The 17,207-nt window shown below is 54.8% G+C and overlaps 1 protein-coding gene across 2 annotated transcripts; it reads right to left on the bottom strand.

The window, feature by feature from the left end:
• Window positions 1-3,311: 3,311 nt before the first annotated feature.
• Window positions 3,312-16,147, bottom strand: SRF (serum response factor). Of its 2 annotated transcripts, XM_009273515.2 has the most exons (7): window positions 15,883-16,147; window positions 10,238-10,499; window positions 9,715-9,894; window positions 7,948-8,067; window positions 7,013-7,204; window positions 6,423-6,499; window positions 3,312-6,153 (listed from the first exon to the last, which is right to left on the bottom strand). In XM_009273515.2, the coding sequence occupies exons 1-7, from the start codon at window positions 16,048-16,050 to the stop codon at window positions 6,058-6,060; spliced, it is 1,095 nt and encodes a 364-aa protein (XP_009271790.1). In that variant the 5' UTR covers window positions 16,051-16,147; the 3' UTR covers window positions 3,312-6,057. The 2 variants fall into 2 exon arrangements, with proteins under 2 accessions (XP_009271790.1, XP_009271791.1); XM_009273516.2 differs by lacking the exon at window positions 9,715-9,894.
• Between the last annotated feature and the right edge of the window lie 1,060 nt (window positions 16,148-17,207).

A 17,207-nucleotide genomic window follows, 5' to 3' on the forward strand; every position in this document is an offset into this window, starting at 1 on the left:
GGCCTGCTCGTGGTGGCGCATTCCAACCCTGTGCCGCAGGGCTTCTGCCCTGCTATGCTGCCTGTGCACCAGAAATGGGTGTGAGGGGCAGAAAAAATACGAAAAATCAGAGTATTTTCTGATTCTCCCAGCTAATATTAGAAGGGAGAAGAAATTGAGGTTGGGAGCCGAAGACTGCATCTGCAAGAGCTCAAGATGTTTGTGTTGCACTGTGTGTTGGTATGGTTTCTCTGGTGATTAATGAACTCTGTTAAGAACTGTTGCAGGGTAGGTGAGAAGGCGGCTAAAAGCATGTGATGTCAGCACTAACGTTATTGCAAACACAGTGTTAACCAAAAATTACAGTGCAGCAACTTCTTCAGGCCTGGGGTTCTGGGGTAATTTCAGCCCTGCGCCCCACCCTCCAGCCACCTTGTTTGGCCTACTTCAGGGACAACTGCGCTCGCTCTCGGCAGGTTTTTGGTTGTAAGACTGCCCTATTTTCAGGGTTGCTAGAGAGGCAGTTGAAGCCAGTTGCACACAAGTTTGGCCGGTTTCCAGTTCCTTTCCTGCTTTGGTGTTACACTGATCTGTAATGCCCATACCATAAAATCTAAATTCTTATCCTTTGCCCGTATTTCCCTTCCTTGACAGGCCTCACAGCACTTAGCTACAATCCAGTAGGTGCAGGTTTCTATTGGTCTGTTAACATTTGTTTTAAATTATAAACAAACATTAAAATCAAAAGCTAAACTGATGAGTCTGCTTTCTTACTTGATCCTGGAGCAACTTCATGTATGTGCCCAACCTCATTTCTACCCTCAGGACTAATGCAACTGATGAGACAATTCCCATGTTTTACAATAGCAATCAGCAATTAATACAAACAATATAATTGCAATTAACTATAGGCTGGATAAATCAGTGTGGTGATGCATTAGTCTGTGGGGATCATCCTCTAAAGCTGTGGCACAGCAATGGTGGACTGTAAATGTTTGTGTTTCCAAGCCAGCCTCTTGATTTCTCCATTAGTAAGCGTAACCTCTGTTGACGCTATTGATACTCTCTTTCCAGAATCCCGTGGATGCTCTTGAAATCTCTGTGTTTTCCATTAACATGTCATTTTTCCTTCCCCATTAACTCCCAAGGCATTGTTAAAATTTAGAGGTTCGAACTGGTATTTAGTTATATCATGCTTTGCCTTTACAAGTCCCTTCATCTCCTGTAGAGATAAACACAGTATATTTGCACTAATGAAGGGGAAAATTACTTCCTAAATGCCACACAAATACATAAAAGCTGATACCACATGCATGACCTTTGCTATTTTCCTCTGTTCTTGGCAGCTGTTATTTTGTGCATGTACTGTACCTGCAACACTGCTGTGTTTAATGTCACACACGAGGTGGTGATAATGCTCTGCAGTGGGAAATGCAGCCTGGCTGGTAACATCAGCTGGCAACATCCCGTAGTCAAAATTGTCACCAACAGTAAATGGCAGTGGCCAAATAGGACTCGGGCGTCTTGTTTGTGACACTGAAAAGTTTTCTGTGGTATTCATATGCCCTGCTTATGTCTTGGCTCTGATGGTCTTGATACCATGGTTAGTCAAGCCATTTATCCTAAAAATAAAGATTATGTCTATGGTATCTTGCTCCATGTTAGGAGTTTTATGTGTCATACACAGACCCCTGAGCACAAGTAACATGGGGTTACTTGTGCTGATACGGGTTTTGTGGTGCTGAACCACAAGACACGTGTAGGCATGCTGAACATGGGGCTGGCTGTGGTGTAACCTGTAAAAGCGAAGCGCCTCCGCTCCCGATGGGGAAAGAGCCATTTCAGCTGTGTTTTGCTCCTAAGCACTTTCTGTACAATTTTCTCCTCCTCTGCTGCACTGAGATATATTTTTTCCAAATTGCACTGTGAGGAATAGTGCAGTCCCTCCACTGCACAGGCTTTTATCAGTGCTAAGCTTTCCTTACATTATACTGGTATCTGCTCCAGGACCTGATGCTATGTAGAGGCGAGCTGTTGCATTTTAGCTGGCATATTGTTTACCCAGCAGCACTGATGATTGTGATGAGCCTTTCTCCCTTCGGTTTCTTGCCCACCTTTAGGCACTTTACTGAGTCCCCATGTGCCCTTGACCTGGCTTCTAGGGGCCTACAGGCATCCATCCGCCTTTGACCTGACTTTAAGTAATGCCTCTCCAGTTTGGACTTTGAATATTGCCATATCTTCTCATAGCAGTTTTCTGTGGGGAATTTAACAGTCTTGGTGTTGAGCCTCATAAGGACAACAGTTAAGCTCCAACCTTAAAGACATCAGGTGTCCAAAAGTAATGGACATGGAACAGGGGAGGAGAAACAATCTCATCTTCATTTGAGACCTGGATTTGATGCCTGTCAATGTCAGGGGAAGCTGTTGGGCCTGCAGCCTTTCAACTGGTTTATTTTAAAGCCCAGTTTGTTCTTTCTCCTTGTCCAGAGGCCTGGAGATGGTACCACACACACCAACCACCATGTCTGGATGCTCTGAGATGCCAGCTGCATGACACCTCCCATGATGACAGGGCCTTGGCCAGCATCACTTATCTGTCCAGTCCCATATCAGGTAAACACTACCTTAACAGCAGCGTCTTCATACAAAATTTTTATCTATCCTGGAAATACCTCTGTCACTACTATATACAGAGATATACTAAATATCTCTGTCCTCCTTTGGTTTGGGGTAGTTTATCAATATATATAATCCACCTGGGGCCAGGCATAGGGATCATCTTTTCTTTGATGTTACAATGGCAAAAACCTCCTCTTCCTAGGCCTTAGTTACTGCCTAACTACTCCATAAGCAACATGGGCTGTTTGCGCTCACCATTTTAACTCTTGCTTGAGGTCCTCCTGCTCCTCCCTGTTAACACCCATGAATTAGAACAATTCTTTTCTTTTTCAAAAGTCCCCATTCCTCCTCATTCCTGTTTTTTCTCTCTCTTGACTCGACACCATGCCCTGCTCACCAGCACCATTCCCGAGCTTTCAGAAAGGACAGCCTTCACAGCCCTGCTGTCCACCACAGGCCCCCTCTGGCCCGCCCACCCACTGGCTCTGGGACTCACAGACTAGAAGTCCAGCTGATCAGGTCTCACCTGTGCAGGAGGCAGTGGGGATGGAGACTTTTGCAAAGAGCCCCTCTTCACCACATCACGCCGAGACAGCCACCCACCCTCTGCAGTACACAAACAGGTGCAGGAATCTGCCTCTGGTCCCCATTCACTGACCCCTCAGGTGTGTGTCATCCCCTCCCACAAAGCATGGCCAAGATCCCAAATCTGTGCACAAAATGATAACATTTATTGAAAGAGTAATTTTTTTTTTAATACAAAAGAAAGCTCTGTACATAGTACTGTGATTACTTCCACATCCTTCCAGAAACACAACCCTGGAAACTGGAGGGAAAAAAAAAAATAATCCCACACACACTTATGCGTACACACACGCACACACACACGCGCGCGCGCACACACACACACACACAACCCTCAAACCAGTAAAATGAACTAAAAATGTCACCACACAATAAATGCCATTTCATCCCTGATACACAAGTGTTCTTACAAGTCTGCACTTAAATAAAATACACCATTAGCGTTTAACCAGCAGTTGCCTTTGGGGGGCCAGGGAGGGGATGCAGTCAGACACCCTGTAGCAGCAGGGGCGCTCCTGCCATCCCGGCCCAACAGCTCTGCTCCACAGTGCTAGCACAAGCAAAGCGGAGCAAAGCCAGGCCACAGTGATGTGCTGGGGCAAAGGACAACGCAAACCCCAACCTTCTCCCTGGACAAACTCCTAGGTACCCAGCCTTGTTTTGGAAGCATCACTGAGCAGCTTTCATACACCTAGCAATGGGGCACAGCACAGCACTCCCACATGCTCCAAGCTGCGGAGCACGCATCACTCTTAGAGCAAGGATACTAAGGGGAGGCAGCATGCAATGTCACTCTCGCCAGACAGGCCACCCCACTCCCCACGAGCCCTTCCCGGGCTGCATGACAGACCCAAGGGCTGAAAGACTGCTCTGGGAGCTCTTTGCACGGGGGGCTCGGAGAGGACCTGTCCACATCTGTGCACTAAGGAATGGCTGCAGAGGGGGAACTACAGCCCAGATCATCAGCTAGGAGTTCAGGAGATACTACTTGCACAGTGAGCAGGGGGAGCAGGGATCAGACACTGCTGTCCACTCACCACCCAGGGAGGAGTGGGGATGCCCATATCCCTTAGGCAGTCACGGGTAGCACTGCTCCAGGAGCAGTGACAGAACAGCCACAGGTCCCAGGACCAGAGGTGAACAGGGCGGCCATCAGAAAACCCAGCCCATTTCTGGCTCCCAGGCACACTGCAAGCCCCTTGCTCCTGAGGGATGGGCTTCCCACTTCGAGACCAGCCACTGCTTCACTTGCCATCTGCCCGTTAAGCCCAAAACGATGGGTATGGAGTCCTCAGTACAGGTAAGTGGGAAACAAGCATCCCACTTGGTTCAGCTTGATCCCTGGCATATGCTGGTGGGTGGAGAGCACAGCTTAAACGCTAATGCTGAGGAAACATGTCCAAGGTTACAATACAAACTCAAAAGCAAGGCCCCTTTCCTGCCACCATGCCCACCCACCCCTCTCCCATCCCCCTGGTACAAACCCCATGAAAACTGTACAGGAGCCAAACTTTTATTCCTTAAAGAATTACATAAATACTGAGTTTAACACTTAGAAAAATAAAGTCATTTTCTTTTTTTTTTTTTTTTCTCCAAGGCTTCTTTTGTCTTTAACTTAAAAAAAAAAAAGTTACAGTAGCTGCTTCTTCCCCTAAGGATTCAGCAGCTTCTCTCACTTGCTTGCTCTCCCTCCAGGGACAGGGCTAGGTAGCAGAGCCATTCACAGCAACTCCCATGCAGGCCCAAGCATGCTCCAGCCCTTCTCCCCCAGCCTTGCCGAGCCTGCACAGGCATCACAGCTGCTCCTCCACAGCCCAGGATGGCCTGCAGGTCACCCTGGTACTCAGAGGAAGAGCCTGCCACCTGCCCAGCATCTCAGTGCCCCATGGGCTCTTCCCTTTGACACTCGAGTTGTTTCTCCACCTTGCATCAGACAAATTTATAAAGCGCTGGCTGGAGCTGCAGGGGGATGTGGGAGAGACCTGGCCATGTTCCCCTGGGTGTATGGAGTCCGCAAGCAGTGCGAGGGCCAAGAGGAGAGTGTGGGGCTGGGCTGGCCACAGAGCCCCCCAGGAGCTCTTCGGGGCATCGTTGTGCTCCTGGACATCCACCGACCACCTCAGCTGTGCGACGGCAGCTGCCAGGGCAGAGCCAGGCAGGCTGCAAGTCTGCCAGGCAGCCCAGTGAGGAGGCACTGAGGGCAGAGGGCTCACTGTAGTGCATATGAGGATGGGGCCATGTGCCGCAGGCTGTGCCCTGCCCTCCAGAGGGAGGGCCCGCAGGCCCAACCAGAGATGCACATGCAAGCTGGCCACTCTCCCCTGTCCAGAGCCCAGGGTGAGTTGCTGCGGCCAGGACCCGTCACCCCCACAAAGGCACATTGCTGAGGCCAGCAGCACAGCCTTGGCCCACTCCGCTTCGAGCTGCGCCCACAGGACGGCTCTGGGTCTGAGCTGAGCCCCATGCAGAACACACACTCACGGGCAAGGTGACTCGAAGCGCCCAGAAGGAGCCAGAGCCTCCAGCTGGCAATGGCCCGCAGTATTTATTTACAGCGCAGAGCAATCCTCCCCTCAAGAGACAAGTTTCTTTGGCTGGCGTGAGACAAGCACAGCTATCGCAGCATCCAAATGCCCCCAAGCCCTGCACGGCCCCAGCACAGCTCCACCCCAGGTGGGTCCTGCAGCCCCACGCGCATGCCTGTGTGTATATGTGTGTGGGTGTGTGGGTGTGTGTGTGCATGTGTGGATGAAGGAAACGTGAAAAGGCAACAATAAATAACTGGTGCAGTCTGTACGAGAAGGAATTGCCGCCAGCCCCGGCACTGGCATGACAAGCCAGGGACAGCACAAGGCTGACAGCAGAGGCCTCTCAGTCACTCTTGGCGCTGTGTGAGGTGTCCAAGTTGACCACCTGCAGCTCCGTCAGGCTGCTGCCACTGCTGCTCTGCTGCCCGATGACAGCCATCTAAAGAGAAAAGGGAGGAGGAAGCACTAGGGGACAGCATGCTCTGAGACCATGCGTGCCAGCAGCCAGGGTGGCACTGTCCTTTCTGGGCACCTCTCTAAGGAGGGCAAGACTTCCTCACCCAAGGGTGGGTGGCACTGACAGCTTTCCCAGACCTGAGGACTGGCCCTACCCAAGGGCCTGGGTCTGCCCAGAACCACAAAGGATGTGCAAGCAGGGGCAGATCAAGGACACTGCCTGAACACCTGCAAGTACCACTCTGCACCTACCTGGTGAAGCTGGACAGCTGAGACTGGGATCTGAACGGTGCCTGATGGGGCTGTCAGGAACACTTGGGGGACGCCACCTGCCACAGAGAGCACAAATGACACCGTTCCTTAAACAGTGCTTCCCCATGGGTCCTTTCTCTGAGCTGCACAAGGATGAAGGTGCCTGCTTGCATGCATGGAGGCATCCCAGGAGAAAGCCACATGCGCTAGTTTTCCAAACGCTGGGAGAAGCAGGCACAAGCCCTCAATCCAAGTCTTGCCTGCATGGCTTCATGCTGCTTTGCCCCCTCATGCAACCACACGTCCTTTCCAGTCTCCTAGCTCCCTCCACTGCCTGCCCCATATGCCACCCGTCCCAGCAACCCTCACCCTTTTTCTCCAGCAAACAGCTCAAACAATCCTTTGCATAGGAGAATGGCGGGATCTAAAAGCGTGCATCAAGCATCACCCTTGCCAGGCCTTTGTACAGCCACTAGGACTGCTTAGAAGAAAATTCTTTGAAATTAATATACAGCATTAATACATGCGAGATGAGAAAAATCAGGGTGTCAGAGCACTTAAGGGAGCACTGACCCAGACAGCTGTCTTACCCTGATCCTGGACCTGGCCGTGGGAGACCTGCATTGCTGAGGGCGCCTGTGAGAAAGCGTTGAGGACTGCAAGTCCACCGTCTGCAAGGCCAGATGTGGGCGCGTACATCACCGCATGTGGGCTGGGGTACATCATGTGGCCACCCACAGTGGTTGGCACAGATGACGTCATGATGGTCGCCGGGAGGGTCACTGGCACCAGGACAGACTACATGTGAGCCACACAAAAGGAGTCTGCTACACTCACACACCTGCTCAGCACCCCTCCCTCAGCCACCCTTGGCATGCTGTCCTGAAGCAGCAGGTGCATGGAGATACCCATCTTGTTCTCCCAGGCTCTTGGGGAAAAGCCCAAGGGAACAGGCAGGAGAGCTCAAACCTCTCCTTTCATGAGTGAATATGAGAGGGCAGAAAAGCACAGTAGCCAAATATCCCAGGACTGACTTCAACTTGAGATACAAGTTTCCGATGAAGCTTTAATAAAGCTGTTGAACTGGATTCAGCCTGCATCCAGGCACCTGAACTCAGATTTTGCTGACAACAGAGGTGTTCTCTGCATATACAGTAAAAATCTCAAGTAGATGTGAGCCAATGCCTTGTGCTAGGGGCAATGCTGGCTCACTAAGAAACCATCTGAGAACTGGGCAACCTGTTCCCAGCTCCATGCTGCAAGTAAGAGCAGATGATGTATCTGGAGAGGCTCCGAAATCCCTTGTAAGGTGCCCTATGCACGGCAGCATCTACCTAGATATAGTGTAGCACAGGGGCTGGCAACAGGGATAAATACACCTGGGAAACTGTCAGAAAGGCTGGGATAGAGTTGGTCTGAAGAAGGATCCTGGGCAGGGAGCAGGCATGAGGTCTGTTGGTGTGGGTTGGTATCAGCAGTGGTTAGGAAGGAAGACAGAACCTGGTTATTGTAGTGTCCCAATTACCTGTTCCGCTGGAAGAGGTCTGGGTAAGGTCAGTGCTGCTGTCACTAGAGGGAGACGTTTGTTGCGGTGCCTGGTGCACCTGGATCGCCTGGACTGGGACCTGCTGAGCCATGGTACCACCTGGGGAGAGAGAGGAGCCCATGAGCCTGTGGCTCAGCAGGGAGGGATACAGGCACTCCGGGCCATGTGAAAGCCCCCCAGTCCTTCTCTGGCCGCACGCAGCTCCGCAGCGCAGCACCGCGCTGGGGAAGGCTAGCCAAAAGCAGCTCATGGCAGAAACCAGGCACTGCCCCAAAGAACAGGCCAAAACCTGCTCTTTCCTGGCACACAGGGGCCAAGGAAGAGTTAGCTAGCCTACAGGGCTCCAGAGGGAAAAGGAAAGGCCACAACAGCTTTTGTCCAGCTCCCAGGCATGGTTCAGGAATGTCTGGGGCCCTCCTCATCATTCCTGGCTCCACCAAGACACAGCACAGATGATGTTGGGAGGAGAGGGCCCAGCACATGCCCCCAGTGCTGCCCATGCTCAGCCAGCCCTGCAAGGATTATCTCACTGCACTGAGCAGAACTGCAAGAGCCCAAATGCCCAGGCCAGCTGGGCCCTGCTGCCTTCACACTCTGGAACCCAGCTCCATCTTCCACAGGACACTCGGGGAACAGCTATCTCAACCAGCTTGTGATCTCAAGGACATCACAGTGCCCTACACAGGGATTAGAGACCACTGGGCCACAAGATGTGCATCCCAGAGCTGCAGGGACACAGCCACACAGCCTACGGCCCAGCCCACTCGCTGCAAAGCTCTTCAGCTCCAGAGATGGAGCTCAGCACAGGAAGCTCCCCTCAGGCTCAGGTCCCGTCTCCAGAGGGAAGAGCAAGGGATGCCAGAGAGCATGAATCACCAGCCACCTCGCTCAGGCTGGGCATCTCCCCACACACCAGAGACACACGTCCATTATTCTCTTAGCTCCTCCAGATTACAAGGGAAATCCAGTCCCCTTGCATAGGATCATGCTGTCTGTCAGGGCCCACAGGAGCCATAAGGGCTCCAGGAAAGCATGCAGGCTATCAGACTCATCGACTTGGGCACAAACAGGCAGGACACAAGAAATACTGTCTCACACTCGGTGCCGGTCCTCAGGTGATGGCTGCCCCCACAAAGGAGAGCCTAGCCCTGCTCCGAAACTCCAGCCAGGGGCATGTCCAGCCCCAGTATAACACCTGGAGAGCTTTGACTCAGTACAACAAGAAATTCCTACAAAGGACAATGCACACAAGGCAGCACAGCAGCATCACTCCCTCCTCTGCTCTGGGTCTCTCCAGTGGTTCCGTGACCGACTGCAGATCCAAATACAAAAGCAAGGGCAGCTGCTCAGAGCCAAATGCCAGCACTCAAAAAACATCCACTGGGCATCTGAGCCACTGCGGTCTCCTTCCATCAGTCCTCCTAGCAGCAGCTCAGTCTCAGCACAACTGCACCAGGGACCTGTCTCCTCTGCGTTTGCTAGCCGCAGGGCAAACCCTGGGGCAGGAGACTGACAACCTGCTGCTTCCCTTGGTTTGTATCCCCCAGGATGCTGCTCCTGCCTATGCCAAACATTCTCTGCCTTGTCTTCCCATCTCTCCCCTGCAGCCACAGCCAGGGTGCCCTGTGCTCTGCCTTCTCTGTGCTCCCACCTCAGTTGGGGGTCAGCTCTCTGGCCAGGACCAGGACCCCCACAGATGCCTCCATCCCCCCACCTCAAGCAAGCGGAGGAGAAGCGAGTGCTGACCTGTCAGCGACACGATCTGCCCTCCAGCTCTGGCAGGGAAGCGGAAGACTGTCTGTTGTGCCTGCTGCAGCTGTCCAGCCGTACCCGTGACCACCTGGCCCTGCTGGCTGGAAAGAGCCAGGGAGTGCGGCTGTAACTGAGTGAGAGGAATGGTAGGGGTCCCCGGAGAAAGGGAAGCACCTGCCGAAAGGAGGGAGAAAGAAAGGCTTTGTCACCACCAGCTCTTTTCACTCCCTCCAGGCTTCTCGGTGCTGCCCTGGGGTCCCAGCTCAGCTCCCTGCCACCATGCCCTTCCCAGCAGCAGGGCCAGCTAGCAGCACTCTAAGGAAACAGTCACTACCATGACCCTTCTCCAGCCACTGGCCTGGCTGGGTCAAGCAAGGAATCCCAGCCAGGTTCACCCTACAGCAGCAACCACTCTGCTTCTTCCTGCCACTAGGTCTCCTCTCCTCTGGAGAGGGCAGCAACACACTCCAGGTACAGAGACGGATAGATGCAGTCCTCAGCCCCTAAAGGCACTGACCTGACATGAGGGTGAAGCCAGTGGGTATCGGCATGAGGCCCCCAGATGTCACTGCACTGGCTCCAGTAGTCTTCAGCACTGTCCCGTTGGCACTGGTGACGGCATTGGGGCTGATGCTGGCAGACACTGGCGCCAGGTAATTAGTGATGGGGAATGACGGGCCACTGCTGACCTGCATGGAGGTCGAGGTGGTGGGGGCTGTCTGGATGGTGGACGTTGTCCCCGGCAGGTTGGTGACAGTGAACGCTGGTTTCAGTGTGTCCTGGGGAAGGAGAGATTGTGACAACTCAGACCAGCCCTTGGATCTGGTCAACATCTGCCCATGAGACCAAACCAGGCTCCGTAGGTTGCATCCCCCTGCTAAACCATACCCCCATAGCCTGCTGCCAGCACATGGAGCAGAGCCAGGGTAGCAAAGAGGAGTCACTTGTACGAACATGAGGAGACCGTGCCCAATAATGCAGCATGAGGAGAGCTGGCGAGAGCTCAGCATAAACCTTGGATACAAGCCCAGGGCCACACAGGTCCCCTGAGAGACTTCCCTGCAAGACACCAGGGGACGAAGCAACCCTTCCCCTCCCCAGGAGTCCCCATAGCCTCTAAGAAGAGAGCAGCCTCTTTTTGGCACACAGCAGGCAAAACCAGTCCTCGCAGGGACAGACGTCAAGGCAAACATACTGTCTCCTGTCAGGAACACACACCACTTCCCTTATGGCAGGAAACACACGGCCAAGAACAAGCCAAGAACTGGCTCTTAAAGGCAGCTGTACACCAAAACCAGCAAGGGAGAGGTAAGGCCAAACCCAGCCCTGACAGCTGCTTTGGCAGGCCCTGGGGAATCTCCACAAATCTCCTGGAGCAAAGGGGAGAACCTGGCCAGGGGAAGCACCCATTTGCCAGTCCACTAGCAGGAGATGGGCACAAGGCAAACGCTTCCAAGGGACCCCGCACATTAGCTACAGCCAGCATGCACCACAGTCCTGCAAGGAGCCTTGGAGCTCTATGCCTGTCTGAGGACAGCATCGCCAGGGAAGCTGAGCACCAGGAGGAAAAGGGCCCTGCACTGGGCCAGTGCTAGCCTGAGAGGCTAGCCTCCCGGGTCTGGGAACAAGGGAGGAACGTGTATGCCAGGCTGCAGGGCATGTAACACCCCAGTTTCTGCAGCCACAAAGCACGTGGCTGGACATCGCTTGGATCTGCAGGAACCAACCAAGCCCAGCATGATCCCTGCTGCCCCTGGCAGTCACACTTCACCTAACATGCCTCCTTCCCCCAAATCCTTTTGGATACCCAGGGTCTCCATGGCCCCTCTCCTGCCCTGCTCAGGTGGCAAAGAGCAGATTGCAAATACACTGCTCCACAGGAGACCATGCCACAGGCCACAAGGGACCTGCTGTCCCCGTGCCCTGCCATGGCTGCCAGCACGCCTGGGAAGAGTTAAGGCTGCCACACTCCCACCCCTCCCGCTGCAGGCTGGTGGGCCCAGCTCTCCCACGTGCTAAGCCTTGTTCCCAGCTTGTCAAGCTGCCAGGAATGAGGAATTCACAGCTCAACGAACAGCTAAAAAAGGGAAGGCAGCCCATTTTGGACAGGGGGAGCCAATCCCAGGCACACAGCCGTGCCCCAGGGCCTGGGGAGGGAGGAGAGCAACGCCCCTCTGCCTTGGCACCACAGTCCCTGAAGTCCGAATTAGAAGAGGCACGTGATAACAGAGCGGAGCCCAGCAGAGGCACTTTCCATTAGCTCAACCACAAACTCCTGCCAACCCACATGGGACATGGAGGCTGTGGGCACCCTCCCCACGTGGGTGACAGGGCAGAGCTCCCCCCAGCCCACTGGGCCATGGGAGCCATAGCAGAGCAGGGCGGGTCCTGTTCCCAGCTGGAAAAGCCAGGCTCCCTCATCTCCAGGCATAGCCCTTAAGCTGTACACCCCTGAGATATAGTCCCCAAGCAGCCAGGGCACTTAGCGTCCCCCCACACTCCGTACTCTCAGGGCTGGAGAGGGCATCCCAAGAGATTCACAGCAGGGGGATTCCCAGGACTCCCTAGAAGCACAAGGGCAAACCTCAGTATGCTCAGAACAGCAAAGGTGCTTGGGAGGGATGCTGTGCCAGCAGGCTCGAACTATGCACACCCCATCTCTGCCCCCCCTACTCTGCCACAGGTGAGAGACAGATTCCTCCCGTCTTTGCTGCATTTCTCTTGGGCTGCAGCAATAGCTCCCAGTACAGAAAGAGAGCTGGGAGAGATCTTGGGATTGCACACCCATTGTCTTCTCCCCATGCCTGTCTGGGATGCCTCAGAGCCCCTGGGCATCTTGGCTCCCCCCAGCACCCTGCAAAGCCCAGACTACATGCACGAGGCCAGCCTTCAATAGGAGCCAAGCCATGGGTCACCTTCAGCTGAGATTACCCCAGGGACCATGAACAAGCCCTGAGGCAGCATAGCAGCCCTGAAGGTCCTTCCCTTCCTGATCCAGCTGCACATCCATTCCCCACCATAGCTCACTGCAAACTTCAGTTTGCAGAGCAGTGCCTGGGGAATCAACATGCACCAGAGGGGTGAAGCATAGCAGCAGGAGATGTCTGCACAGAACCCACACTACTGTGCATGCTTGATAAATGCTATACAGCATGAGCAGACCACAGGGCCCAGGCCATCTGATGCCCATCCTGGACCATAGTAGGGTCTTGGGGACAGAAATGATCCCACTCCACAGCTTCTGGGGGCTGCCTGGGACAATGCTGTTCAGCATGGCCCAGACCCCCCAGCCAGCATTATTACGTGAATGTTGCAGGACAACTGGCCTTAGAGTTATATGGGAAACCCCAGTCTGGTCTCCAACACCTGGTCTGCATTCCAGATGGGGCAGAAAGTCCCACCTTTCCCCCACCCCAAAAAGAGGTGACCAGAACAGGGCTACTCCCACACTCTCACCCCAATCTAGAGCCCCTGAGCTCCCTCCAAAATACCCTCTCCCGCATAACCACACCAGGAGGTTACACGAGGGCACTGTGCCCTTTGGGTCCCACAAGAGATCAGAGAGGTCAATGCATGACAGTATCGTCGTGAGGATATAGCTGCTGTCTTGAAAGTACAGCGTGCCCCAGTCCCAGCTGCAGTCAGAGCTCAGCTCCATGGCAGGGAGTTTGGGTTTGGCACAGCAGGTGCTGTGCTGTAGCGCAAAGGAATACCAGCAGGCTGCTGACTGCAGGTAACAGCCTGGCTGCATTGCTCCCCCCTCTGCTGCAGCAGCTGAACACAAGCAGGTTTTGTCCATACAGAGGTCCAGGAAGCAGAGTTCATAGGAAGGCCAGGGAGCAACTGCCCAACCCTCTCAGAGCATCCTATGTGGCTGGACCTGACAGTCCAGGCACTTAATTTCCTGCCACCTCCTCCAATGAGGCACCCATAACCCAGTCCTGTGTACTACCCACCCCTCAGCAAGGATGCAAGCCACCTAGCATGGCTCACCCACAAGCTCCCTTCATCCTCAGAGGGCTTCTTGGTCTATCTGAATTGGGCTGATCTCTGCCAGAGCACCAAAACAGGCTTCCAGCCCTGCAGAAGGCACAGCAGGACTGAGGAGGGTCAGGGTGGGACTGTCCTCAGCCCCAGGGCTTGCCATGACAAGAACCCTCAGCAGGCCAGGGGTAGGTTTTGCCAGAACATCAAGCAGAAGACAGGGCCGCAGGGCTCCTCCAGCCCCGGACCAAATGCTGGCTGTGGCCACAAGGCACCCCACACGCTAAGCATTACCACTTGTGAGTACTGGGATGGAGCTTGCAGGGCACTAAAGTGGGGGTTGCATCAGGAAGTGGGCAGAGAGAAGCTGTGTTAAGATCTCCCCTCCAGAGTAACTGCACCCCAAGAGCACACTTCCTTCGGGGCCACCTAGCAGTATTTTCAGGGAAAATCTTAAGGGACATGATGTGGACAAGACCCATGCCAGGGACAGGTCAGCTGCCATGCATGGCACTTCCTGCACCTCAAAACTACTCCAGGCACAGGTAATTTGTCTCATTAGAAAATGCCCACAGGACTTGCCTCTTCATGCAGGAGAAGCCCAAGAGACACAAGTCCTTAAAAACACAGGCTGCACAAGAAATTGCTGTTGACAATGGGCTCCTTTGCCTACTGGAAAGGGCTGGCACAGCTCACACTAGGAATCACAGGCACCCAGGGGAGTCACGCCAGACTGGGAAAGCCAGGACTGTTGTTGGGCTCCCATCAGCAGGAAGCCTCTCCAGGGACTCTTCTGGACTCCAGCAGAGAGCTCTCCAGCCAGCAACACCTTGGCCCACCACAGCTCCTCTGCCTGCAGGGATCTCTGGGACTGCTGATATTTCTCAGGGTTCAGCAGTGATAAGCTTTTGCTTGGTCCAGCACTGCACGCACGTGGGGAAGAGGGCATGGAGGAATTGTGGCTGCCGGGTACCCAGCAGCACCGTGACCAGAGCTGTTGGGCTGCCACAGGATACAAACATGCAGCTGAACACCCCTGCAGCTTCAGACAACATGCTGGGCCTGTCTCAGGGCTGCACTCACTGCCTTTGGGATTACAGCACAGATATCTCAAACGCCCTTCTCCAGGTTCTGTCTGCTTAATGTTTAGTGGCTACTGTATGGCAAGGATGCTGCTGTGGCTTGCATACAGTTGGCTGGAGGGCTCCTAGAGCAAGGCCACAGTTCATCTGGAAGGATACTTTTGCAGCAAGCCCAGTACCCATGCCATGAGTGCAGGTACAGCAGAGCTGCAGCAACTTGCAGCACCCAGTGGCACTCCACAGGCCCAAGAAGCTGTGGCAGAACCTCCAGTTCAAGCATGTTGTCCCAGCCTTGCACCACAAACTCGCCTGCCTCCCATCTCCAAGTGCCTGCAGACCCAAGCACCAGCCTGCAAAGGAAGCAGCAGGGATACAGGAGCCAGCTTTCTTGCAACAGCTCCGAGGAATAGCACCAGTGGATGCAGGGACAAGACAGGGCCCTTCCAGCAGAAGAGGCCATGGCCTGACTCTACACCCACAGGCAGTCCCTCGCAGCTCCCTGGGCGAGAGGCCACAAGTAACACAAGCAGGCAAGGGCCAGCGGCTGCAGGGACACCAGGCAGGGAGCAGAAACAGTCCGTCCAGCCAAATGTTTCCATTCCCCATGTCCTCCCTGCCCCCTTCCAAAACAGCACCAAAGCAAGAGACAGCTGCAGCTTATAAGGAATGTGAGGGGCCCTGCCAGGGACTCTGGCGAGGGAAACCAGGCCTTATAAGGCCATGGAGGCAGAATCAAATTTTTATCAATGAGTGCAAGAGCATGGAGACGCCCGGGGAGAGATAACAGTGCCGAGAGCTGGCCAGGGGGGTGGGCTGGGCCAGTGGGGAGCCCCGCTGCAAAGGCCAGGGCCAGGACACCTGCCACCCACTTCCCTCCCTCTCCGAATCACCGCTACCGCCAGCCAAGTGAAGGAGCCAGCCCTGAGAGGCCACAGCATGAGCTCACTAGAGTCACAGCAAAAGGGGACCCGTCCTCAACTTCTCAAGCTTCTATTCAACGAGGCCTGGGGATGATCAGGGCTCCCAGCACAGCCCCATGGGCACAGCCCGTGCCCCCCAGGGTGCCCAGGCGTGCGGCTGAGCACAGGAACGTTACCTTGGTCTCCCCACTGCTGTCCGACTCAGACACCTGGTAGGTGAGGTCCGTCTCCTCAAAGCCCGTGGCGCTCATGCGCTGGTCAGTGGTCGGGTCCGAGCGCGGGGGCGAGTCTGGGGAGTTGAGGCACGTTTGGATCAACGCCTTCCCCGTCTCACTGGTGATCATCGGCTGCAGCTTCCGTGTGGCAAACGTGTACACGTGGCCCGTCTCACTGGCCACCAGCAGCAGGACTTGAGTGCCGGTCAGCGTGGAAAGCTCGTAGGCCTGCCAGCAGCACAAGGGAAGAACAGGGAGTCACAGACGGCAGGGACACATACAGTGCAGGACAAGACTCCCTGGCATATCCCTGCGCTCCCAGCATGGCCCTCCTTCTGGCTCACACCAGCTCCGGCTCCCTGTCACCCCAGAGGAGCTGTGGCCTCTAAAACCAACTCAAGATTGGTTCCCTACAGGTTGAAGTGCCTCAATGCTGTGCTCCCATCTCCTTTAGCATGCCCTTAGGGGACGTGCATGCCAAGAGGCCACAAGAAGAGTGGTGCCCTCAAGAGAGTAGCCTGAGGACATGGGGACACTGGTCTGTCCCCATTCTGGAAATCCCACCTGCTTCCCCAGACACATCTGGATGCCTCCCTTCCTCACCTCTGAGCCACGTGAGAGGATGCTACTCAGCCCACGTGTCTCTGCTACCTCTTTCCGCTCACCGACACTCCAGCCGGGCTGGGACCCAGATTCCCCTCTAAGTCTTCACGGTCCTGAGCACAGCTGCACCCAAACACCCCTGCAGCGAGGCTACCATCCCCCAGGATTGACCTGTGGGCTAGGAATAACACTCTTCATATGCCATCATGGCACACTCAGTGGTCTTGCACAAGCTACCACAGACAGGATGGCCTCATTCTGCATCCCGCACAGCCAGGATGTGCCCAGCAGTACCCCACAACCATTCCCACCTTCCCAGGGTGCATGAAGCCCAGCTCAGCTGGGATGCAGCACTGCCCAGTTTTTCAGAGGATGCTATGAGCACTAACGGGGATGCAGGTGAGCCAGCAGCATCCAACTGCACACAAAACCCCCCCAAGTTTCTGATCTGTCTTTGCACAACGGCTCCAGCCACCAGGCACCACGGAGAGCACTCTGGACCGACCGAGACATGGCGCTGGCCCCTTCCGCGGCCGAAGGAGCCAGCTTGCTGGGCCCTTGGCGGGGCAGGGCAGCCCAGCTGTGCCACAGGACTGGCGCAGCACCCAGCAACGACTTCAAAGAGAGGGGCCCCGAAGGCTCCCGGGCCGCCGGTCAGCTCCGGCCGACGGCTGGAGACTGCA

The sequence above is a fragment of the Aptenodytes forsteri genome, unplaced genomic scaffold (assembly GCF_000699145.1).
Source record: "Aptenodytes forsteri isolate BGI_AS27 unplaced genomic scaffold, ASM69914v1 Scaffold1071, whole genome shotgun sequence".
Lineage (NCBI taxonomy): Eukaryota > Metazoa > Chordata > Aves > Sphenisciformes > Spheniscidae > Aptenodytes > Aptenodytes forsteri.